The 27,689-nt window shown below is 41.1% G+C and overlaps 1 protein-coding gene across 3 annotated transcripts in view; it reads left to right on the top strand.

Annotated features, from left to right (window-relative positions):
* Positions 1-27,689, top strand: part of LOC137304093 (adenosine kinase-like) — a 215,844-nt gene that overhangs the window by 20,289 nt on the left and 167,866 nt on the right. For all 3 annotated transcript variants that reach the window (XM_067972565.1, XM_067972566.1, XM_067972567.1), the window contains exons 2-3: positions 1,734-1,808; positions 26,110-26,163. In XM_067972565.1, the coding sequence (XP_067828666.1) occupies positions 1,734-1,808; positions 26,110-26,163 (129 nt within the window). The remainder of the gene's footprint in view (positions 1-1,733; positions 1,809-26,109; positions 26,164-27,689) is intronic.

Consider the following 27,689-nt stretch of genomic DNA (forward strand, 5'->3'; position numbering starts at 1 on the left):
TAAAAAAAGATTTTTTTAGTGTTCATTTCACATTACCTTTGCTTGTGCTGTCTAATTTGCACAAAGTGTATTAATTGGAGTGTGTGCTCTGGTTGTGCTAATATAGTTGTGTTATATGGGTAATCGTAAAGGAGTTGCAAGTTCTCGCAAAGTTCTGAGTTGTGTACGTTGTCGTATGTAATCAACTTACTGGATTGTGATGAATACATCTTGACACAGTTTTTGGTTCATCTTTTGACTTGAACAGTACATCCCACCCTTGCTTTCAGAAATGCAATGACTCAATTTTGAAATAAAATGTTTTCAATTTGTCTGCCAAATTCATCCTCCTTTCCACCATACACGTATGCCAGTTAGTTCCACAACATCCGACTTTGCAAAATGAGGGCAGTGTTTCACGAACCAAAAGTTTAAGTCATGATTCTGGGTCTGCTTGGCACAGTTTGCTGAAGAAGACTGTTGCTTTGGTTTAAAAAAAAATGTCTTTGTCACAAAATAGAAGGATCTTATTTGATTATTGTTTGATTCAGATTCATGATTGCCGTAATGGCCAAAGAAACTGCTTGATATATACTTGTGTAAAGCAGATGTAGCGAATCTGGTGGGGTCATTAAAAAGAATTTGTCACAGTAGTTCCCAGGAACTTGTAAAGAGCACATAAAAGTGTCTCTAAGGCACTTTTTATGTTTGTAAAAGTCCCCTCTAATTCAACTATTTTTGTATTCTTTTAATGTAGTTGATTGCTGGGATTCACTTGCTGCTTGTTTTTCTTTTGTTTAATTTCGTGTGCACTTCATTCCTGTACATGGGTCCCTGCTGTGAACATCAAGTGATCGCATTTTTTTTTACGGCTGTTCCTGTGCCGATCTGATGGCCTAAATGAGATAGATCCATACTAACCAATTCAATTCCAAATTGTATCGTGTTAAGCTGTTTATACTAGTGGAATGCACCTGTATTAATATTTAAAATGATTTAACATTGTGGTTTAATTTGGTTGAAACAACATTGCATAGAAAATTCTGAAACTAGTAGATCTTAAATTTAACACTGATTACTCACTCCCAAGGGTAAAATGGTGGGTATTAGAATGGTAAAGCATTATAAAATATTTATTTATGGTAAGGATAATGCTCTCTTTTTGCAAGTTGGTTCCCTGTGCGCTTTCCCAAGGTAGGAGAATGGATGAGTGATTTGCTCCAAGGCCGTCTACCGCTTTGAAGCTGACCACAGGAGGTATGAAAGAGCTGCTAGCTGTGATTCCACATGAGAAGTCAGCTTGTCTGCATTTGTTGGTTCTGTTGGCACCTTGGGAATAGCGAGTACAAAACTACATTTTGTCATTCTATGGTGCAATCTGACGTCTTGTCTCATGCTGAACAAATATTTTTAAAAATGCTTGGCAGCAATTGCTGTTTTTTCTCTGAAATGTTCAAAATAATTGCTGTGATAGCAGACTGCTGCTTAATACTATTTTTCACCTTGTGAATGCAAATAATGCTGCACAAAGCTCAGAAGGAACCATGCTGGAGGCTGAATACAGTAACTTTGCCCAATAGAACGAATCAGAAGTTTTCCTGATACGCATCTTTCTGCTTTTTAAAAAATAAAATGGGAAATCTAACACCTGATATGGTTTTCTAGTCTGTCTTTTGGGAAAAGTTGCAAGTGCCTCCTTCAGTTCTAGAGTACTGTGGCAGTGAACTAATCATGCCCTTTTGCTTTGGTTTCAGAGAAAATGTGCTATTTGGGATGGGAAACCCCCTTCTTGACATCTGTGCTGTAGTGGACAAGGATTTCCTTGACAAGTAAGTTTCCAGGATGCTTTGATTATATTTTGAGTCCAGGAAACAATTTTATTTTGACCTTTCATTTGTGAATTATGTCAAAATAGTGATATGGACCACTGCTTATTGGATTTTGAGCAGTATATGCAATGGAACCTAGAACATGTAGGGTGGATGTGAAAAGAATAATATAAAATTGTATATCATACTAAACCAGCTTCCACAGATTAAAAATAATTGATTATTCTGCATGAATAGACTCTGATACAAACAGTTTGAGAGTAGATCTGGTTGGTTGCAAATGTTTTACTGTATTTTTATAAAGCCTTTCCTTGTACTGTGAATGGATCATTTTTGGAAATCCAATGTGTTCCAAATGCATTCATCTGTTTTAAGATCATTTCAAATAATGAGATAACTATACTTTTTGGTGAAGCAATACCAATAAAAACCAAGAACTAAAAGTAACTTCTGGACTTGAAATGTTGAGAGAACTTCTTAATTAAAATTGTTTGAAGCTGTTATCCATGCAACTGGTTTGGAGCGACTTAAAAGCGTTGACATTACTAACATAATTGCCAAGCGACTTGGGACGTTTTGTCAAGTTGAAAGTGGTATATAAATGCAAGTTGTTATCAAATGCATCTACTAATGGTGAGGTAACAGTGGGTTATTCAGTGTTGCAGATATCACTTTGCCAGAATTCTGCCCCAAGCTGAGACTTTTTTAAAAAGAATACATTATTTAGGTGACCTTCATGTACACACACACGCGCGCGCACACACACACACACACACACACACACACACACACACACACACACACACACACACTTGTATGATAGATTGTGACACATCACATTTTTTCTCTTTAATTTTGAAATTGCACTCTTGACCAGAACATCTAGAGCATTGGAGGACTTGATAGGGTGCCCTATTCTTGCTGTCTCATCATCCCATTAGATGTTGGTTGTTGAAATGGGAGAGTAAACAGTACAGACATTATGAAACTGAGAAAAAGAGACAATATAGAGAAAATGAGAAGGAAGGGCTGAAGTGTGCATAGTTACAGTAGAAGGCTCAAAAATGATTTTGTAAATCACAAAATAGTACAAGGAGAAATATCTCTTTTAAAATACACTTTGTGTTGTGGGAGGAGAGGTAAGGCTAAGAGTACTTTACTTCTGAAATAAGAGATAGGAGTCGACCCCCTAGTTTTAGATTCCCCCATGAGGGGTAACATCCTCTCAGCATCTACCCTTTTGAGTCCCCTGAGAATGTTATATGTTTGAATAAGATTCCTCTCACTCTTCTAAACTCCAATGAGAATAGACCCAACCTGTTCAATCTTTCCTCGTAAGACAACCCTTCCATACCCAGAATTAACCGAGTGAACCTTCTCTGAACTGCCTCCAATGCAAGTATGTCCTTCTTTAAATAAGGGCACCAGACTGTATGCAGTACTCTAGGTGTGGTCTCATCAGCACCCTGTACAGCTGTAGCATGACTTCCCTGCTTTTACACTCCATTCCCATAGAAATAAAGGCCAATGTTCCATTTGCCTTCCAGATTACCTGCAGCACCTGTATGTTGACTTTGTGTTTCATGTATGAGGACACCCAGATCCCTCTGTATCGCAGCATTTTGTAGTATTTCTCCATTCAAATAATATTTTGCTTTTTTATTTTTCCTCCCAAGGTGGATGTCTTCACGTTTTCCCACATTATAATCCGTCTGCCAAAATTTTGCTCATTCGCTTAACCTGTCAGTATCCCTTTGCAGACATTTTGTGTCCTCCTCGCAACTTGTTTTTCCACCTATCTTTGTACCATCAACAAATTTGGCCACAGTACACTCTGTTCATTCATCCAAGTCATTGATATATATTGTAAATAGTTGAGGCCCCAGCACCGATCCCTGCGGTACCCCACTAGTTACAGATTGCCATTTTGAAAATGACCCTTTTATCCCGAATCTTTGTTTTCTGTTAGTTAGCTAATGCTCTATCCATGCCAGTATATTACCCCCAACACCATGAGCTCTTGTGCAGTAACCTTTTATGTGGCACTTTATCGAATGCCTTTTGGAAATCCAAATACACTGCATCCATTGGTTCCCCCTTATCCATCCTGCCCGTTACTTCCTCAAAGAACTCTAATAAATTTGTCAGACACTATTTCCCCTTCATAAAACCATGATGACTCTCTTTGATTGTATTATGAGTCTCCGTGTCCTTCTAATTCCTTAATAATGGATTCTAGCATTTTCCCAATGACAGATGTTAGGCTAACTGGTTTATAGTTACCTGCTTTCTGTCTCACTCCCTTCTTGAATAGGGGTGTTACATTTGCGGTTTTCCAATCCGCTGGGACCTTTCCAGAATCTAGTGAATTCTGGAAGATTACAACCAATGCATCCACTATCTCTGTAGCCACTTCCTTTAAGACCCTCGGATGCAAGTCATCAGTTCCAGGGGACTTGTCAGCCTTTAGTCTTATTAGTTTATCTAGTATTTTTTTCTCCAATGATAGTGATGGATTTTAGTTCCTGCCACCCCTTTGCCCCTGGATTATCTGCTATTATTGATATGTTATTCGTGTCTTCTACTGTGAAGACAGATACAATATATCTGTTCAATTCCTCTGCCATTTCCTTGTTTTCCATTATTATTTCCCCAGTTTCATTCTTTAAGGGACCAATGTTTACTTTAGTTACCCTCTTCCTTTTTATATACTTGTAGAAACTTTTACTGTCAGTTTTTATATTTCTTGCTAGTTTTACCCTCATAATTTAGTTTCTCCCTCTGTATTATTCTTTTAGTCATCCTTTGCTAGTTTTTAAAGTTTTCCCAATCTTTGGGCTTACCAGTAATCTTTGCCACGTTGTATGCTTTTTCTTTTAACCTAATACCATCCTTGACTTCCTTAGTTAGCCATGGTTGGTTCACCCTTTTTGTGGTGTCTTTCCTCCTCACAGGGATATATTTTTGTTGTGAGTCATAAAATATATTTTTTAATATTTGCCACTGCTTATCCACCAACATACTATTAATGATCTCAAAGTAAAGGATCCCTTGGGAAGCAGTGATCATAACATGATAGAATTTCACATCCAGTTTGAGAGCGAGGATCTTGGGTCTGAAACTACTGTATTAAACTTAAATAAGGGTAATTACAAAGGAATGAGGGAAGAATTGGCTAAAGTGGACTGGGTAAACAGATTAGATAGTATGATGGTGGATAAGCAGTGGCAAACACTTAAAAAGATATTTTATGACTCACAACAAAAATATATCCCTGTGAGGAGGAAAGACTCCACAAAAGGGTGAACCAACCATGGCTAACTAAGGAAGTCAAGGATGGCATCAGGTTAAAAGAAAAAGTATACAACATGGCAAAGATTACTGGTAAGCCCAAAGATTGGGAAAACTTTAAAAACTAGCAAAGGATGACTAAAAGAATAATAAGAGGGAGAAACTAAATTATGAGGGTAAAACTAGCAAGAAATATAAAAACTGACAGTAAAAGTTTCTACAAGTATATAAAAAGGAAGAGGGTAACTGAAGTAAACATTGGTCCCTTTAGAGCATTTAGATAAAGAACCTTTAATTTTGTCTTTTTACTATTCTTTCCTACCCCGGCCCCATTTGCCAGTGCATCCATATGTTTGTATGCTCTGTCCCTTCCTGACACACTGTTTATCATTACCCCCATCAATTTCCTGTACCATTTCCTTGTCTTTTCTCTTTATCAATCTAAACTTTGCCCCACCTGAACCCTCCCCCCACCCCCCCCCCCATTTAGTTTGAAGCCTTCTCTACCACCCTAGTTATTCGGTTTGCCAGAACACTGGTCCCAGCATGGTTCAGGTGAAGCCAGTCCCAATGGAACAGCTCTCTCTTTCTCCAGTACTGGTGCCAGTGCCCCATGAATTGAAACCCACATCTCCCATACCAATCTTTGAGCCACGCATTCATCTCTCTGATCCGATTTACCTTGTGCCAATTTGAAATGGTTATTGTAGGAGTCTGACTGTCTTAGTCTTCTACTGTTAACAACTTTTATGTAGGTTTTGTTTTCATGAATTCTCTATTTCTTTATATTGTACTGCATTGTTAGTTAGTTAGAATCTCCTGTGCCTCATGGCATATGAGGTAACCCGTTTCTTCCTTTGCTGTCTGTCCAGAGCCAGATATTTGACTCCATCAGAATATCATCTTGCCTTGCATCCAGCAGATTGTGGTTCTGCACAGTTGATGTAAATATTTTTAAGTCTGTAAGAGACTTGTCTTGTGTCTGGGTTGTTTCTGTAATAAAAGGAATTTTTACATGGACGGGTCATTGGCCTGACAAGTAACCCCCAACCAGGAGGACTGGTGGACTGCCTTCTACCTTCGACCAATCTGGCTTAGGTGACTCTATCAGGATTTATACTCTTGCCAGCGTAGCTGTCAGGTTCAAGCCTTCCCACCACATCAAGGTGCAGACCCATGGAATCAAGTTCATTAATTTTATTCGAGCAGTGCAGTTTACCATTTCTGTCCATGAAAACTCTGCATCAATCCAGAAAGACTGATATGGACAGCTTCTGGGTTGTTTTTTCAAAGTGGGAAAAGTTTAAAACTAAAATGTCGCAATTGAATATTGTACTATGGGATTTCACTCCTTATGCATTGTGAACATTATACATTCCCATGTTTCAAGCTATTTTTCATTTCTTGCGGTCTTGCTGATTTCTACAGTATTTTACAAAAATAGGCAATAGAATAATGGTCATATTTATACTGAATTTCTGTTTCCTCAGCTTTTTTGAATGAAATTATGAATAGTGGATAAATTCTTTAAGGCAGAATTTATCCACTATTACATAGTGTGTGTTACATAGAAAAAATAGGAGCAGGATCAACATTTCCTAATCTATCACCATTTAAATAATACTCTGCCTTTCTGTTTTTCCTTCCAAAGTGGATAACTTCACATTTATCCACATTATACTGCATCTGCCATGTATTTGCCCACTCACTCAACTTGTCTAAATCGCCCTGAAGCCTCTTTGCATCCTCCTCACAACTCATGATTCCACCTAGTTTTGTGTCATCAGCAAACTTGGAAATATTACATTTGGTTCCCTCTTCCAAATCATTGATATATTGTTACTAGCTGGGGCCCAAGCAACGATCACTAGTCACTGCCTGCTACCCCGAAAAAGATCCATTTATTCTTGCTCTCTGTTTCCTGTCTGTTAACCAATTTTCAATCCATGCCATGATATTACCACCAATCCCATGAGCTTTAATTTTGCACAATAACCTCTAATGTGGGACTTTATTAAAGGCCTTCTGAAAATCCAAATAAACCACATCCACTGGTTCTACTTTATCTATTCAACCAGTTACATCCTCAAAAACCTCCAGTAGGTTTGTTAAACATGATTCCCCTTTCATAAATCCATGTTGATTTTGTCCATTCCCGTTGATATTTTCTAAGTGTCCTGTTATCACATCCTTTATAATAAACTCTAGCATTTTCCCTACTATTGATGTTAGGCTAACCGGTCTGTAGTTCCCTGTTTTCTCTCTCCCTTTTTTTTCTCATTTTATGTTCTCTCATTTTATTTTGTATTTATTTGAGAGAACTTGATTATTGCTCTTCAGAAATCATTATAGTGTGAGTCTATCTTCCATTTGTGAATGTGAGCAGGTTTAGGTTATCGTGGAACAAATCATGAAACGAAAGCAAACCTAGACAGTAACTTCTTGTACATAGAAATGGGTGGGATTTTAACTACAGCATTTCTTGGAGCTTAAACTGCAGTATCAAAGGAATAACTGCAACAACAAGCAGAGTTTAACAGCATTTACAAATACTGTTGCTACTAATACGGTTTCCCAACTCTCTTATTTTATGTTTACAGAAAAATTAATACTTAAAAAGTAATGTGAAGCAGGCTTGCATGATTCATCAACTGGTACAGTGGTGTTTTGATTAGGCTGGCCATGGAAATCTTACCCACTTCCTTGTTCTGTGTTGACTTGTGCTAAAATTTTGTTCCCAAAATGATTTTGGCAGAATGAGCTACAATTATATTTCTGATTTGGAGCATTGCTTTGTTTTTGTGGTTTTAAGCTTATAGGCATCAAATAGTTCCAAAGGGAGGTGACATAAACTGTAAACTGGAAAAAGTCACAATGAATAATAAAGCTGCTAGAACATATGAAACTGATGGGCAGGAAAAGACCAGCTGGTCCATCAAGCCTGCCCTGTACCATGATGGCCAGACCATCATGGCGAAACACTCCTCCTCTGACTCCCACTCTCACACCCACCCTTGCAGCCATGTATTCTCCCGGGAGAGGCAATAAACAGAAAAAACCGAGGGCCCATAAGGGAAAAAATACTCTGCAAAATTCTTCTCTGAACCCCTCAGGCAATGGAAACCATTCCAGGAGATTTCATCGACCAAGTGTTATCTATAAAGACAGTTACCTTCTGTATGATGCGATCTCTGCCCCAGTCAGGAATCAGTTCAGCTCCCTCTTGAAGGCATGCAGAAAGTCAGCACCCAGCAATGTATTCCAGTGGCTCACAGTTCTCTGGGAAAAGAAGAATCGCCTAACCTCCAGTCTATTCCTACTCTTCCATAGTTTAAACTTGTGTCCCCTGGTTCTCCCCAACCTGATCAACTGGAATAATCTATCAATAGGGATGCTATCCAGCCTTTTAATTAATTTATAGACCTCAATCAGGTCACCTCTAAGTCTATGCTGCTCTAAAGTAAATATCCCTGTCGGGGAACACTTCAGCAGTCATGGACATTCAGCCACCGACCTTCGGGTAAGCATACTCCAAGGCGGCCTTCGAGACACACGACAACGCAAAATCGTCGAGCAGAAATTGATAGCCAAGTTCCGCACCCATGAGGACGGCCTCAACCGGGATCTTGGGTTCATGTCACACTACACATAACCCACCAGCGAACAAATGTTATCTGTTTTTAATATAACGGGTCATTGACTGTCTTCCTTATCTCTCTCTCTCTCTTCTTTTTTGGGGGTTTGTATATTCGGTGGCCTTTTTAGGTGACACCTTTCTGTCTGCTCACTGTGATTGCCTTGGCAACGGGCAGTAATCACCAGGCATTGTTCTGTGATCTTAAAATGCGAAGGATTCGAAAATGTCATTTCCACACCGCCTGAGGAAGGGGGAAGCCCCCGAAAGCTTGTGGGATTAAAAATAAAATTGTTGGACTATAACTTGGTGTTGTAAAATTGTTTACAATTGTCAACCCCAGTCCATCACCGGCATCTCCACATCATGGCTACCATCAACACCACAAACTGCCGGCTCACAGTGGAAAGGATATCCAAGAAGATCGCGCATTTAGACACAGACATCAAGTTTTTACAGAGCTGCAAGAAAGCAGACAAGATCCCGAAAGGACTACAAATCACAAACCCACTCAAGTCCACATACAACTCGGATTATGCTGAGAGACTCTGCCGCCGTACCTCTTGCACACTCCGCAACCATCTCATACACCAACTCTACAGCAGAAGCCACAACCTCGAAACTAAGATAGAGTCCATACTCTCAACCTGTACTCAGGACACAGCAGACCAGCTACGATATACCGCCAAACAGACGAGGCAACGGAACTACGCTGCCTACATGAAAACCAAGAGCAGGAAGCTTGAGAAACTCGGCATCACCACCAGCATCGACCAAGCTTCCCCTGGTACCACGGTTGCAACCACAGGGAAGTCTGTCGTCAATTTGTCCGACCACACCCTTCAACCAGACGAAATCGAAGTTCTCAGCCGAGGGCTCAATTTCTGCCCCACTACCAAAATGGACCCCACTAGTCTCGTGGCAGACACAGAGGAATTCATCAGGAGAATGAGGCTCCGGGAATTCTACCACAAACCACAAAATTTCAGCAGCGAACCCAATGAGACAATCAACGATCCGGAACAGCAGACAGAGGGATCCGCGGTACAGCAACCGAAGAGGAAAGAGTCTCACTGGACTCCTCCAGAGGGTCGCTGCCCTCAGCTTGACATGTATGCTCAAGCTGTCAGGAAATGCGTCTATGCCAGATTCATCAGCCGCACTCGGAAGACAGTCCAGAATGTCACCCGAGCACAACGCAACGCCATCAAAGCTCTCCAGACCAACCGCAACATCGTCATCAAACCAGCGGACAAAGGAGGAGCCATCGTCATACAGAACAGAACGGACTATTGCAAAGAAGCATACCGACAACTGGACAACCAGGAACACTACAGACGGTTACCCGCAGACCCGACCAAAGAATACACCCATCAGCTCAACAAACTGATCAAGACCTTCGATCCAGACCTTCAAAACATCCTCCGCACTCTCATCCCACGTACTCCCCGCGTGGGAGACTTCTACTGCCTCCCAAAGATACACAAAGCCAACACACCCGGACGTCCTATCGTATCAGGCAATGGAACCCTGTGTGAGAACCTCTCTGGATACATTGAGGGCATCCTGAAACCCATCGTGCAGGGAACCCCCAGCTTCTGTCGCGACACTACAGACTTTCTACAAAAACTCAGTACCCACGGACCTGTTGAACCAGGAACACTTCTCACCACGATGGACGTCTCGGCACTCTACACCAGTATCCCCCACGATGACGGCATCGCTGCGACAGCATCAATACTCAACACCAACAACAGCCAATCTCCAGACGCCATCCTACAACTCATCCGCTTCATCCTGGATCACAATGTCTTCACCTTCAATAACCAGTTCTTTACCCAAACACACGGAACAGCCATGGGGACCAAATTCGCACCCCAATACGCCAACATTTTCATGCACAAGTTCGAGCAGGACTTCTTCACTGCACAGGACCTCCAACCAACACTATACACCAGATACATCGACGACATTTTCTTTCTATGGACCCATGGCGAGGAATCACTAAAGAGACTACACGATAACATCAACAAGTTCCATCCCACCATCAAGCTCACCATGGACTACTCCTCAGAATCAGTTTCTTTCTTGGACACACGAATCTCCATCAAAGACGGGCACCTCAGCACCTCACTCTACCGCAAGCCCACGGACAATCTCACAATGCTCCACTTTTCCAGCTTCTACCCTAACCACATCAAAGAGGCCATCCCCTATGGACAGGCCCTGCGAATACACAGGGTCTGCTCAGACGAGGAGGAACGCGATGGACACCTACAGACGCTGAAAGACGCCCTAGTAAGAACGGGATATGACGCTCGACTCATTGATCGACAGTTCCGACGGGCCACAGCGAAAAATCGCGTCGACCTCCTCAGAAGACTAACACGGGACGCAACCAACAGAGTACCCTTCGTCGTCCAGTACTTCTCCGGAGCGGAGAAACTACGCCATGTTCTCCGCAGCCTTCAACATGTCATCATTGATGACGAACACCTCGCTATGGCCATCCCCACACCTCCACTACTCGCCTTTAAACAGCCACCCAACCTCAAACAAACCATCGTTCGCAGCAAATTACCCAGCCTTCAGGAGAACAGCGTCCACGACACCACACAACCCTGCCACGGTAACCTCTGCAAGACATGCCAGATCATCGACACAGATACCACCATCACACGAGAGGACACCACCCACCAGGTGCACGGTTCATACTCCTGTGACTCGGCCAACGTTGTCTACCTCATACGTTGCAGGAAAGGATGCCCCAGAGCATGGTACATTGGCGAGACCATGCAGACGCTGCGACAACGGATGAACGGACACCGCGCAACAATCGCCAAACAGGAGGGTTCTCTCCCTGTCGGGGAACACTTCAGCAGTCATGGACATTCAGCCACCGACCTTCGGGTAAGCATACTCCAAGGCGGCCTTCGAGACACACGACAACGCAAAATCGTCGAGCAGAAATTGATAGCCAAGTTCCGCACCCATGAGGACGGCCTCAACCGGGATCTTGGGTTCATGTCACACTACACGTAACCCCACCAGCGAACAAATGTTATCTGTTTTTAATATAACGGGTCATTGACTGTCTTCCTTATCTCTCTCTCTCTTTTTTTGGGGTTTGTATATTCGGTGGCCTTTTTAGGTGACACCTTTCTGTCTGCTCACTGTGATTGCCTTGGCAACGGGCAGTAATCACCAGGCATTGTTCTGTGATCTTAAAATGCGAAGGATTCGAAAATGTCATTTCCACACCGCCTGAGGAAGGGGGAAGCCCCCGAAAGCCTGTGGGATTTAAAATAAATTTGTTGGACTATAACTTGGTGTTGTAAAATTGTTTACTAAAGTAAAGAGACCAAGGTCTTTGAGCCTATCTTAGTAGCTGAGGTTCTTTTAAGCTATTAATCATTCTTGTAGCTCTCCTTTGTAGCTGCTATATCACCCACCAAGTGGGGGGACCAAAACTGGGCATAGTATTCTCGATGTGGTCTGACCAGTGACCTGTATGGTGTCAAAATGTTGTCCTTTGATTTATACTGAATGGTACTATTAATACAGCCCAATCACTTGTTAGCTTTAGCTACAATTTCTCCACATTGGACATGAACCTTTCCTGATTTGTGCAAAATAACACCAAGCTCTTTTTGTCGCTCAACCTCTTTCAGTATTGTTCTCTGCAAATGATACGTATATTTTGTGTTGGCCCTACCAACATGCAAAACACTTCATTTATCTAAATTAAATGCCAATGTGTGTCCCATTCCCCTAGCACATCTAATTCTTTCTGAATTTGATTGCACTCCTCTACTGTCTTAACCCTTGCATAGATTTCGGTGTCATCTGCAAACTTAGTTACTTACCATGCTCCCAACACCACTGTCCAGGTCAATAATAAAGACTGTGAAGAGTAGCGGGCTTAGGACCGATCCTTGGGGGACACCACTAATAACATGTTTCCAGGCTGAACCACATCTGTTAACTACAACTTTTTGGCTGCGGGATTGGAGCCAATTCCTGATCCAGCGTGTCAAATTTCTACTGATACCATAGCGTGAATTACCTTATCAAAGGCTTTCTGAAAGTCCAGGTAGACAATGTCTACCGGATTACCCTCATCTACTACCCTGGTGAGATATCAAATTTGTCAGGCACGACCTGTTTTTTTTCAGAAGCCGTGTTGTGTATTTTTAATGGCCCCTTTCCTTTCCCAGTGATCATAAAGAACATCTCATGATCCCTTCTAGTATCTTCCCAATAATTGATGTCAGGCTGATAGGCCTGTAGTTTCCCAGCTCTGATTTGTCTCCTTTTTTGAAAATAGGAACTACATAAGCTAGCTTCCAATCTAACGGAACTATCCCTGACTCTATTGAACTATTAAAGGTATGGGCAAGGGACTCACTGAGCACCTATCCCATCTCTATAATCACCCTTGGATGGATATTATCCGGACCTTGAGCCCTATCAATTTTGAGCTTTTCTAACCTATCCAAAATGACATTACTATCTATTTTAATATTAATAATGCTACTTAAGACGAAGCACCCCTCATCTGGAACATAAGCATCGTTCTACAGGAGTATAGACTGATGCAAAATAGTCATTTAGCAACTCTGCCATAACCTGAGAATCAGTTTGACTCTGCCCTACAGTATCCTTTAGTGACTCGCTGTGGTCCTTTTATGATCTTATGAATCCACCATTCAATATAATAAAACCTCCAGAATCGAGCTTGCTCTTTCTTTCTTGCTTTCTTTCTCTACTGTTTCTCACTCCGTACCTCCTCTACCCTCTTTTTTTCTCCTGTAATTTTTTTTTGTTTTCTCTCGCTTCTCCCCTTCTTGCTCCTCTTTCCTCTCTCTCCCCTGTGCTTCCTGCTCTGTTGCCTCTGCCCCTCTTTCCCCCCTGCTCTCACTCTTCTCATTGCCTCTTTCTCTCCTTTTCCCCTCCTCTACACGCTTTCCCCTTTCACTTCACTATCTTCTTCCCCCTTCCTCCTGTCTGACTATCATTCTCCCCCTATTCCCCCCCCCCCCCATTCCTGTCAGTTTCTTTAGGGACGCGTAATGCAGGCAACACAGCAGCCAATTTTCATGCAGCAAGGTCCTACATAGAGCCACGAGAACTCCCCTCTTTGAATAGCGCTATGGAATCTTTTACATTCACCTGATCAGGTAGACTGGGCCTCAGTTTAACACCTCATTTGAAAGACGGCACCCACATCAGTACTGCACTGAAGTGCCAGCCTGGATTAGTACAATAGTGTGGTAATATCTTTTTAAACATCATTTATGTTTTTAAGATTCTTCATAACGTTTTTTCACAATGTTGTATTCTTTTTTGTAATTGGATCAAATTTTTAATTTTTAATTTTTTACTTTAATAAAATATGGCAGCTTGCATCAATTGATGCTTTCTCAGAATTGAGATGCAACGTAATGGACTTGAATTCAAATGCTTTGCTGTATGTGCATAATCTTTACAGGTCAGTTGTTGTGGACATATGATGCTGCTGACAAACTATAAAATGTATGTAGCTGAAGCTGCTGTTTCTGCAGGGATTTCTTGATCTTATTTGTATCCGCGAGTAGACATTTAAGCTATTTATGCAATCTTTGCCTGTAATTTTTTAAAATTTAAACAAGTTTTAATTGTACTTCCCCCGTGTTTAAAGGAAATTAATCAGATGTTGGGAACTAAGGTCACCGAACTTAACTTCAGTTCTGGTGAAGAAATGAGATTATTATGTTTGTTCGTGCAAATGAGTACCACAATTATTGGCTTTTAGAGGGCCAGGTTATGTGTCACTAGGTTATGGAAGTATATGATAGTTAAATGTATGGAAAAAGCAAATTTGGTTATTTACCTCAAAGTAAATTGCACATATAGGACAAGATGCTGGTATAAGGAAATTCTTCACACAATGATCAATACAAGGAATGGATTTCCAGATTGAGGTGAAAACCCAGCGATCATTTAATAATAAGTTGGATACTGCATTGGGTGGAATTTGGGATATTTCTGGATGGATGAACTATGGTGGGTCAAATGGACTCCCATATCCTTTAATTATGTAGTGATTTGAGTTTTTTGATGATGCAACTAAAACATTGATGAAGGAAATCCTTGAATATTGTCCACTTCAATTTCTAAAAACCTTTTGATAAAGCTTTGCATAGGTTGCTATTAGAAAAGATTAGTTACCATGCTATAAATGGAGAAATAGTAGAATGGATTGAGAGTTGATTGAAATCATGTAATGAGGGGGCGATTATCAGTGGAAGGAGTTCAGATTGGGGACCAGTGACATGGAGATCCCCAAGATTGAGGGATCCTTTTCTGTTTTATATTTTATCAACAATCTTGAGTGCATAAATAGTATATCAGTATTGAAGATGATACAAAAATTTGTGTAAAGGTTGCTGGTAAGGAGGAAATTAGTAAGTTGTAAAGTGATTTTAAATAGGTTAAGTGAATGGACTCTGACACAAAAGTGGTATTTTTGTCTAGTTTTATTTTATTGACAGTCTCTTTAAATCCAGTCATGATACATATGGACTTTAATAGCCAGCTAAGGGGAGGAAATTGGGACTGCTGCAGAAATTCAGGACCATTAAGTGGGAAGAAATTCTCAGAAAAGAAACATTTTTTAAAGTTATTTACCAAAGCTTAGCTTAGTTCTTATAGTTTCAGTGTTTTTGATTATTTTGTTGAATTGAGAAGTGAGGTTGAAGGATATTGATTGTAACTACATTTTATGACTGCTGCATCACAACTGCATTTGATTCTGTGAATTGTGATGCACTGTGGGAGATTCTACTAAAGTTTGGATTCCCTGGTAGATCTGTGAACATTGTTTGGTAATTGCATGTTGGTATGATGACCTGAGTAATCGATCAAGGTCGCTTGTCAGCACCATTTGTAGTCACTATCGGCATCAAACAAGGATGCCCCAACCCTGTTCAGAATACTGTTTGCTGCGGTACTGCCTGAGGCGTTGAAGAACTGTGACAGGAGAATCTGTATTTGATGCTGAACTGACGACAGCATCTTCAACCTTCATTGGCTGCATGCAATAATGAAAATAATGCAGATAATTGTTCAACATGACTTTGCTGATTGCGTGTTACTTGCCCACACTTAAAGACATTCAGCTGCTAACCGACTGCTTTGCTTGGGTGGCACACCATTTTGGGCTCACAATCAACTTTAAAAAAGACTGATTTCAAAGTCCAGCCCATAATTGGTCATCCAGTCACACCCCGCGTGGTTACGATCAATAATATACTGCTTAAGGTCACGGACAAATTCTGCTGCCTTGGTAGCGTCTCTCGCATGCCATAATCGACGACGATGTCACTCACTGGATTGGCAGCGCTAGCTCTATGCTTGGCAAACTCGAGTGGAGACTCTGGCAGGAACGAGAGGTTAGTCTGCCAACAAAGGTTATTACATACCAAGCTGTTGTCCTCACCAACCTACTATATGGATCAGAGTTGTGGATTTGGTACTGCTGTCACATCAAGTGATGTGACCATTTCCACTTGTGCTGTCTACGACTTATCGCTGGCGTTAAGTGGCAGGACAGGGTGCCTAACGCGGATGCCCTCAAGTGCTGCAATATGATTGGAATTGAGGCCACAATCAAAAAGGTCCAGTTGCATTGGACATGCTGTTCATACGCCTGATTATAGAATTTCCAAAGCTGTCTTCAGTGAGCTGCAGTCCGATATCACAACAGAGATGGGCAGATGAAATGCTATAAAGACACACTAAAGGTCACCTTGAAATCTTGCAACATTAACCCCAATTCCCAAGAAGACACAGCCATCAACAAACCAAAGTGGCAGAATGTTTGCTGGGACGGTTTGAATGAATTTGAGGTTGCGAGATCTGGCTGCCAAGTGCCTGGCACGGAAGACAACTCATCTACCCAACTCATTTGGCTTTCAATGTGATATGCGTCTAGGGTTGTGCCCTAGGGTTGGCCTTTTCTCCCATCAGCGCACCTATAACAACTGAGACTCATCTGTTGATTCGATGGGAGACTCCATCAATATGACTGTTTGTTTGTTGTTCATCTTATAAAATAATTTTGATGATATCAACCTAAAATGAGTTCTGATATAATGCTCCACCACCTACGAAGATTGGAGTAAGATCTTATTGAGGTGTAAGATAAGTCCAGTAGTTATAAACAATCACCAGACCGGATTTGCTGTTCAGTTTCTTGAGCACGTTATCAAAAGCTTACCTAAATCTCAAGACAAAGATGAACATACTTGAAGGTATGTGACTTGCCCATGAGAGTGATTGAAAATACGAGAGCAGAAATAATCTTAGTAAGAATTTGGAGAAAAGTAGATTCAGGGAGATATAATTCATGCTTTTAAATACATGAAAGGATCACATGTAATGGATTTGAGTGAAATAATCAAATGAATAGTGATAGTAGGAATAAGGGCAGTGCCTGTAGATTTCATAGGCATAATCAGATTAAATGCCAGTAAGTATTTCTTCTCCAAAGGTTATTGTGTTCTGGAATAGGCTACTGACGTAATAAATGTGGGTATGCTGAAGTACTTTTAAGAAAGCACTTGATAAATTGCTGAGTTAGAAGGACACTGCAGCTTGTGTGGATTGGATATGTTTTCTGAGCAATGAGCCTTGGCGTCCTGGAGCTTGCATGATTGTCTGTCTTATAGGAGTCTGTGAAGTTTTTCCTGAAATTGGTTCCAATTTATTTTTTAGGAAGAACTTTTTTCTGCCTAGCCCAGGAGCTGGCATTACTAGAGGCTGCGAATAGTGCCTGAGGCTGTCCAGTGGATCGGGCAAGCATTGTTGGGCATGATGGGCTTTTCTCATCCTCTTTGTATGTTTGTAACCTCAAAAATGTTTAGGTTGAAAGAGGCTGAGGAGTTGCCTATTTTGTTTTAATTCAGAAGGATTGCCACGTAACAAATTTATTTTGTAAAGCTGTAATTTGAAATTGAGTGTTAGCAGAGAATTGATGTTTTAGGGAGGAGGAAAACTCAGAACAACTCATCTCCTGGTTTTAATTATGCTCCCTGATGGCTAATTGTGGAATGGAATTTATAATATCGACAGAGATATCTTTTACCCAAGCGTACTGCAGTATATGCTTCATCTTTTCTTATTTTCCCGTGGGAATCTCTGCTGTGAAATTCTTTTAGTTTCAGTTGCAAAGAAGAAAGTAATGATAAATAGACAGTAAGATATTTAAGTTTATTAGCTTGATGTATTTATCAATTATGAAGAAAGGTCACTGAAGTGAAATAACTTTATTTTTAATTATATTGTACATTTGATTTTGTGGAAAGTTGTCAAAATCCTCACATGTTTTAGAAGGAAAAAATATTTAGATGTAGCCATTATACATAATCCCAACCCCCCTCAATTTTGGTTTTACATTTTCAACTGTACTGGAATAAATCTTAACCTGTGCATTTTTAAAATTTAAATAGTAATGCATATGAAATGTTCCATAAGTGCATGAAGCATATATGACTTTTAGTTCTGGTGATGGTATTTGATCAAATTTAACAGTGATATGTCCATTTATATCCAAAGTCAAAGCTTACCGTATACTCTTGAGGATCTTTTTGTCACAGCTATGTAAGGCTTGAGCTCCTCTTGACGAATGGAGCTTCAGCTGGCATACGAACGTACAAAACTGATGGCAGGAAAAGACCAGCTGGTCCATCAAGCCTGCCTTACACACAATGGCTGGAGCATCATAACTAAAGACTTCCTTACCACCCCCCCACCCCCCCAAGCCATGGGAGAGGCAAAAAACTGAAAAAACCCAGGGCTAATAAGGGGAAAAAAGACTGGAAAATTCCTCTCCGACTGCCTCAGGCGATCAAAACCAGTTCAGAAGATTATATGGACAATTGGGTACTTTGTACACTTTGTTTTTAGATGCAGTTCATAGTGTGTGTCAGGGTTTTGAATTTTTATTGAGTTTGGTTCAATTTTTTAAAGGTCACAATGGGAGATGAGCAACATCATTATAAACTAATTTGCATAAGAAATTTTCATGAATAAGCATGTTTGAGATAAACATTAACCATCCCCATTAATTCTAAATGTGCAAGTGACCATGACGTGATTTGTATTCACAGCTAAATGTCTACTCATTAAAATTGAATATGCTACCCTTCTGTTTGCTGACAGTTACATCTTTGCTTTTCATTCTCTTTAAAAACACAAACTGTTTCACATGATTGTCATGTTTGAAACAAGATGGTCAAATGGAAGATATTAACCTTTTGATTTGTGTACCAGTGGTGCATAGTTTAAAATCGCATTTGTGGCAGTTCGTTTTCTTTCAAATAAATTCATGTTTCCATCAGTTTTTTTTAATTGTGAGCCTTGATCAGGTGTGTGGTTAGTGATTGTACTGTTGCCAAGTTATGAACATTAACTTCCTTCCAAAAATCTAGTGCAGGAATGAGAAACAGTTGTACCTGTCACCACTCAACATTATAATTGAAATATACAGTACCATTTGCTGAATTTTGCCACACCGCTGTGTATTTCAGAAATTTAGGTGTGCTTTATTTTGTTCCATTTAAAAAATTATATTTTAATGTCTCAGTTGGTAAAGTCATTGAATCCCAGAAGGCTCCAAGTTTGATTGTCAGTCTCTGCCAGCTTAATTGACCTTCTGCCACCCTGGAAGAGATCATGACCGTTGACTTAGTGCCCCTGAGATAGAAAAAAAATAATTAGCCAGGGTTCCCTTTCCTAATCATTTTCTATTCACCCTCCTGGAAAGTGCATGTGTATGAATGTCAGGTAAGGACAGGATCAGGCTTGTCTCTTGCCACTCCCCGCCCTCTTCCTACACCGTACACACACACATGCACACGGTTGACTAACATTTCAGCTTCGAGGGAAATTAACCATTTAATTTTAGATTGCTTTGGGTGGAGTTTTGAAAATCCAAAATATTTTTCTAAATCAATTTTACATATCTTTTGTACTTATTTTTAAAACAATTTACAGTTTACTGCATTACTTCGCTTTTCCCCTCCACAACCAAATGAGTGTTCAAAACAAAATTATTATCCTGAAAGCTAAATAAATTGAGAGCTACCCACAGCTGTGTACTGTCAAAAGATTTAAAACTGAGTCTTGGAGATGAATGAGAAGGACCCCTATAGAGATATGTAATGCACTGATTAGAAAAGGTTGATCTGTTGTACTATTTGAAGTTAAAGCACGTCCAATTTTTTTTTAAAGTTCAAAAGAGCTCTATATCTGCAGCCTCCTCCTGCTTTATATCCGCTCCTGCACCCTGCAGATTTTTGACCTAGTGCTTTGTGCATCCCCCTTTCCTGTGTCCCACCACTGGTGGCAGAACATTCAGTCTCAGCCCCACTCTCCAGAACCCACTTCCGCAACCTCTCTGCCTTTCCGCTTCTAAAAACCTTCTTAAAATCAAACTTTTTGACCGAACTTTATCATCTCCTCCTAACTGTTGTCTCACTGGCTTGATGCCTATTCTCTTACTCTGTAAAACACTTTGTGACATTTAGTACATTAAAGATGCTAAAAAGATACAAATTGTTGTTTGGTAAGGCAACATAAGTACAAACTAGTAAAAGGCAAATTCAGGATTGATGTCAGGAAGCACTTCTTCATGCAAAAGAGTGATTTAATATCTAGAATGGTCTTCTGGGCAGGGTAGTGTAAGTAAACACCTTGGGATCATTCAAGAGATAATTGGAGGGAAAAGGGGGAGTTGGAGTACAAGAGTAAGGAAGTCTTGCTACAATTGTACAGGGCTTTGGTGAGACCACACCTGGAGTACTGTGTACAGTTTTGGTCTCCTTACCTAAGGAAGGATATACTTGCCTTATAGGGGATGTAACGAAGGTTTACTAGATTGATTCCTGGGATAAGAGAGATTGAGTAAAATGGGCCTATACTCTCTGGAGTTTAGAAGAATGAGAGGTGATCTCATTGAAACGTACAAGATTCTGAGGGGGCTTGACAGGGTAGATGCTGAGGTTTGTTTTCCCTGGCTGGAGAGTCTAGAACTAGGGGGCATAGGCTCAGGATAAGGGGTTGGCCATTTAAGACTGAGATGAGGAGGAATTTCTTCACTCAGAGGGTTGTGAATCTTTGGAATTCTCTACCCCAGAGGGCTGTGGATGCTGAGCCGTTGAATATATTCAAGGCTGAGAAAGATGGATTTTTGGACTCGAGGGAAATTAAGGGATATGGGGATCAGGCAGGAAAGTGGAGTTGAGGTTGAAGATCAGCCATGATCTTTTTGAATGGTGGTGCAGGCTCGAGGGGCCGTATGGCCTACTCCTGCTCCTATTTCTCGTGTTCTTATACTGCGATTGGAAGATCATAGCTTCAATGGAAAGATGAGCTGAAAGACCACACTGGTCTGGTTGTTTCTTTGTGATCAATATGCAGTAATAAAAATGATATGAATATGTATTTGCATTTCATTGATTTTGCAGTGATGTAAAATTAACAACAGTTGGATCTCGTCTGCATGCGGCCATTCTGGGGCATTCATTTCATAGAACCATAGAAGTTTACAGCACAGGAGGAGGCCGGTCAGCCTTTTGTGACTGTGCCAGCTCTTTGCTCGATTAATGTCGCTGCTCTGTTCTTTCCATATAGCCCTGTGGTTTCCTGTACTTCAAATGTTTACCGACTCTTCCCACAGTGGTCTCTGCCTCAACTGTTCTTTGTAACGAGCCATTACATACTCTTAACAACTCACTGCATGAATAATTTCTCCGAACCTTTCTCTTCACTCTCGGTTAGAATTTTAAATTGATGACCCTTCATCACTGACTCTCTAACCAGAGGAAAGACTTGCCCTATTTATCCTATCAAAATTCAATGAATGTCTCATTTAGAGTAAGTTTGTTTGATTTTTATGGTGTCCACTGTTTGCCTTGTGTGTTCCCTGAAGTGGTAGAACCTAGGAAAGACATTGAACTGAGGTGAGAAACTTCCCTAGAGGGAGAGGGTGTGCCAATCACACCTCTGATAGGCTTTCTGGTGTCCATGGAGTTCAGTGCAGTATTGGCAGAATGTGGAGAGAAGCTCTTCACCTCTTGAATTAAAAATGGGACAATGCTTGGGCAGTGGAAGTGAGAGGTAAGAGAAAATACCTTTTTGAAGTTGTATAGTTTTTAAATCTATATTCTGGTATACTTCATATTTCATAAGGGAGGACTTATGTGTTACGTGTCCATTCATCTTAGTGCATCTGAGAAAGCTTTGCATGAATAAATTGCCGGAGGCCTTTGAAAATAAATTATGCAACTGATTTGCTAAATTGGCTATTTTAGATATACTTGGTTGCAACAGTAAAAGGTTATAGAATAATTCTATCCAAAATGTGCACGCTTACAGACTCTGTGCTATGCCTCTTGTGTCAAGTCCCAAGTTATACCTTGCAAAAGAGAAAAAAATTATTGATGTTACCCACAAGTGCTTTCTGGAGGCTTAGGAGTTGCACTGGGACCAGAGTTATACGAGGAGTTAACCACTCTGATGTAATGAAGATGTCCTAGAGTATTAGGCATGCAAACCTATTGATTTTTTTATTATGAAGAACTTGGGTGGTAAGAAAAATAACCAGCTTCCTACCACAAAAAAGTGGTTGTTGTGGTTCAAAGGTTCGCCTTAGGACACCAGTCTTCTCCTTGGTTTTTTTTTTTATTCGTTCATGGGATGTGGGCGTTGCTGGCGAGGCCGGCATTTATTGCCCATCCCTAATTGCCCTTGAGAAGGTGGTGGTGAGCCGCCTTCTTGAACCGCTGCAGTCCGTGTGGTGAAGGTTCTCCCACAGTGCTGTTAGGAAGGGAGTTCCAGGATTTTGACCCAGCAACAATGAAGGAACGGCGATATAATTCCAAGTCGGGATGGTGTGTGACTTGGAGGGGAATGTGCAGGTGGTGGTGTTCCCATGTACCTGCTGCTCTTGTCCTTCTCGGCGGTAGAGGTCGCGGGTTTGGGAGGTGCTGTCGAAGAAGCCTTGGCGAGTTGCTGCAGTGCATCCTGTGGATGGTACACACTGCAGCCACAGTGCGCCGGTGGTGAAGGGAGTGAATGTTTAGGGTGGTGGATGGGGTGCCAATCAAGTGGGCTGCTTTGTCCTGGATGGTGTCGAGCTTCTTGAGTGTTGTTGGAGCTGCGCTCATCCAGGCAAGTGGAGAGTATTCCATCACACTTCTGACTTGTGCCTTGTAGATGGTGGAAAGGCTTTGGGGAGTCAGGAGGTGAGTCACTCGCCGCAGAATACCCAGCCTCTGGCCTGCTCTTGTGGCCACAGTGTTTATATGGCTGGTCCAGTTAAGTTTCTGGTCAATGGTGACCCCCAGGATGTTGATGGTGGGAGATTCAGTGATGGTAATGCCGTTGAATGTCAAGGGGAGGTGGTTAGACTCTCTCTTATTGGAGATGGTCATTGCCTGGCACTTTTCTGGCGCGAATGTTACTTGCCACTTATGAGCCCAAGCCTGGATGTTGTCCAGGTCTTGCTGCATGTGGGCTCGGACTGCTTCATTTTCTGAGGGGTTGCGAATGGAACTGAACACTGTGCAATCATCAGAGAAACATCCCCATTTCTGACCTTATGATGGAGAGATGGTCATTGATGAAGCAGCTGAAGATGGTTGGGCCAAGGACACTGCCCTGAGGAACTCCTGCAGCAATGTCCTGGGGCTGAGATGATTGGCCTCCAACAACCACTACCATCTTCCTTTGTGCTAGGTATGACTCCAGCCACTGGAGAGTTTTCCCCCTGATTCCCATTGACTTCAATTTTACTGGTGCTCCTTGGTGCCACACTCGGTCAAATGCTGCCTTGATGTCAAGGGCAGTCACTCTCACCTCACCTCTGGAATTCAGCTCTTTTGTCCATGTTTGGACCAAGGCTGTAATGAGGTCTGGAGCCGAGTGGTCCTGGCAGAACCCAAACTGAGCATTGGTGAGCAGGTTATTGGTGAGTAAGTGCCGCTTGATAGCACTGTCGATGACACCTTCCATCACTTTGCTGATGATTGAGAGTAGACTGATGGGGCGGTAATTGGCCAGATTGGATTTGTCCTGCTTTTTGTGGACAGGACATACCTGGGCAATTTTCCACATTGTCGGGTAGATGCCAGTGTTGTAGCTGTACTGGAACAGCTTGGCTAGAGGCTTAGCTAGTTCTGGAGCACAAGTCTTCAGCACTACAGCCGGGATGTTGTCGGGGCCCATAGCCTTTGCTGTATCCAGTGCACTTAGCCGTTGCTTGATATCACGTGGATTGAATCGAATTGGCTGAAGACTGGCTTCTGTGATGGTGGGGATATCGGCAGGCGGCCGAGATGGGTTATCCACTCGGCACTTCTGGCTGAAGATGGTTGCAAATGCTTCAGCCTTGTCTTTTGCACTCACGTGCTGGACTCCCCCATCGTTGAGGATGGGGATGTTTACAGAGCCTCCTCCTCCCGTTAGTTGTTTAATTGTCCTCCACCATTCACGAATGGATGTGGCAGGACTGCAGAGCTTTGAACTGATCCGTTGGTTGTGGAATCGCTTAGCTCTTTCTATAGCATGTTGCTTCCGCTGTTTAGCACGTATTAGGTAAACAGCTGTTTTATGGTCAGGCTCACAACTGAAGAACTCATTTTTTGGGTAGAGGCGTCTGAATCACACCTCAAGTCAGCGTGGTGAATCTCACAATTTAAACTCAACTAATGCTTGACAGTCAGCGAACTTTAACATGCCATTTTCCCCTTCCATCACTGTATAGCTGATTCTTTCTTTGTGACATTTTATTATGTTATGCTTCCAATTCTTTGTTATTGAATATTTTCTTGCTGCTATAAGTCCAGAAGTTGGAGGGTGACAAAATTGGATGTAAATGCGTACATTACATATTGAAAAATTATAGTTGCAGATATATTTCTAAAAGATGTTTCAAAACAGCTGGGTGATTGTTGCTGTCTCAGTCTAATTTAGTAATGCAGTGCACTGGTGTAGATGTACAATTAGCCCTTCCCCAATTTACACATTTATAGTTTAATCACTAAGAAGAATTGCACAGATCTATTAACATCTCTCATCTTATTTAACATAAAATTCTTATCAGTGATAGCCATTAAAATAGTGTTTGTTGATATAGTCTAATGATTGAGTCCTGAATGTTCAATTTTTTTTTAAAGTTGTACATTGAAAGTCTGTTATCAACAAAGTTAAATATGATTGTAAATTTCCAAACCAACACTTCTATTGAACAAAGCTTTGGTGCCATGAAAGTGAATGCTTCTTTATTGAGATGTGCTGTTGCTGCTTTGCTTTTTGGGACTGCAGTGCCATTTTGTAAAGTGAACTTTTATGAACTAGTTGGGGGAGAATCAGTAAGCACTAATTTTATTGTCTCATTTGTACCTAAAAAAATGAACCGTAATGTTTTGATCCCAGTTTCTCCTCTCCCATATGAAAGAGGAGAGCTCTATTTGGGGGGGGGGGCAGGGGGTGGAGGGGGAGTGGAATAGAATGACTGTTAATTGCTTCAGTGGAGAACAGGAGATGGTTAAATAGGAGAATTGATATTAGCATGAGACAAGTCAATGAGGCATCATAAGAGAAAGCAAAGAAATGAAATACATATACGAGTGTGGAAATAGGCGAGTCGACAGAGAAGCATGAAAAGCTGGCATATTGGGATATGGTTCATGGGCACTTACCGCTCTCTGGTACCTCACTCAAGTAACCTTGTGAGTCCAGTCAATGCATGCTGGCAGGCTTTTGTACCAAGAGGTAGTTGGGGAGGGGGGAAAAAAGGGCATCGCAGCCAAGCCTGATTCTGTTCTCACCCATTATTCACACATCGTCCTTTCTTGCAAGGGTCACTTAGTAACACCCTGGAGAGAGAACCCTGATAGATTATATACTGAAAAAGGAAAAATTTGCAGGGCAAGGGGGAGGAGCAGGGAGTGGGACTAGCTCTTTCAAAGAGCCATGACAGGAATGACGGGCCAAATGGCCTCCTTCTGTGCTGTATGATTCTATGATAAACACCTCCCCTGCCAAGGCAAGGGACACTGCAATATGCTATTTTGTCAAATAAACTTTATCTGAACCAGTTGGGGAGGGGAAGGGTCAGTAAGTAAAAATGTTACTTTCTCACTTGTAGTGTCTTGCTGAATTTGGATGATCTTGTGCCAATTGAGAACTAAATTGTTCCTGACAAGTAAATGTATTCTGTCTCCAACAAATACATGGTATTATAGCCAAGAATGTCAGCTTTTTTTTGTTTCAAACAAATGAGATACGGCTTTGTGCAGTAATGTTTGATATTTTCACTCTGATTTCAAGGTATGGACTGAAGACAAATGACCAGATTCTGGCTGACGAGAAGCACAAAGAACTGTAAGTTCACTTTAACTCCGTAACTAACTACACAATCTGAAAATTGTTATTGAACCTTGAACAATGGGTTCCCTCGAAATTTGGAATGTCCTGTTGTACCCTCGGTTATGTCTCAAATGCGACTGAATGGATAAGTTGCTGAAATTGGTCTTATTGTTGGTAACTCACAGGGAGGTCTACAGATCCCACTGCGAGTGTCCGAAGGAGGCAATAATTACCATCCACTGCAATGAGAGGGAATGCGATGTGATTCTTTTGCATTCTGCCTTAAAATAGTGTACAGAGGATACAAAGTAGATCACTAGTTTATTGTTTTTATATTCAAGTGAACCTGACCACATAACCAGTGAAGAGTGAGTTCACAAATTGGTTGTGCTGATCAGTGATCAATTTTTTTCCTCCTCTATTGTCATATTTCATCTGTTTGTACCATGGCTTAATCTATATTAAATTAGAGGTTGGAATTATATTGCATAGTTTGCTTAGTCTGTGGTGTTTAGAAGTGGCAGATTGAAAGAGGTCAGCTACTATGTATCAGTTTAATGAAGATTATTTTATTTCCAACATTTCTTTTCTGTGGCTCAGCAGAATTTATTTCAGTAAACATTCTGGACAACACTGTTCCATAACTTATTTATTTTGAATGTAACTAACAGTCACCAGATGTTGGGGAACAACATCTGGTGACGGTGTGCATGACTTTGATGGCTGCAGATATGTTTTAAGATGCTGAATAACCCGGGAAAGTTGGTGCACCAGACGACTATAGGGCGTAAGTAGAGAGAGATCTGGGGGAAAAAATTGCTGCTGAAAGAAACCAGAGGAATTGTATTTTAAGTGGAGCTTTGTATTTCTGCCCAGGTCCGAGGGGAGAGGGTGTTATCTGACTTTGGAGGAATTGGAAGGTCACTGATGCAATGTATGATTAGTTGTTTGGCACTGCACCTCTGGTTCTGTGTTTAGACTGTTCAGAAATAATTTTGATGATCATAAAGAGTAACTTCTTTAACAATGTTCATAACATTGTTCCACAAATCATATCTATAAAATACTGTGGAGTGTTTTTTTTAAACAAACAGTACTTTTGTTGAGGAAATTATTATTGCGGAAAAAATTCACTTTCTGAGCAACGGCAACAAGGGGAAAGGAATTGCATAGATCTGTTCCCCTCTCATGGAAAACTGGGAGGTTTTGTGGAGTCATTGCTCTGTGATCAGTCCTGGTCAGTGAAATTTACTTTGAATGTCATGTTTTCAAGAGTTGCCTGGTAAATATTTGTTATTGATAAAGGTGGTCTTTTCAATTTAACCTTGGGTTAGTTACATTCAAAATAAATAAGTTATAGAACAGTGTTTTCCAGAATGTTTACTGAAATAAATTCTGCTGAGCCACAGAAAAGAAATGTTGGAAATAAAATAATCTTCATTAAACTGACACATAGTAGCTGACCTCTTTCGATCTGCCACTTCTAAACACCACAGACTAAGAATAAATTCACTTAATAGACATGAAAACACAATCCATTG

Source organism: Heptranchias perlo, chromosome 36 (genome assembly GCF_035084215.1).
Source record: "Heptranchias perlo isolate sHepPer1 chromosome 36, sHepPer1.hap1, whole genome shotgun sequence".
Classification (NCBI taxonomy): domain Eukaryota; kingdom Metazoa; phylum Chordata; class Chondrichthyes; order Hexanchiformes; family Hexanchidae; genus Heptranchias; species Heptranchias perlo.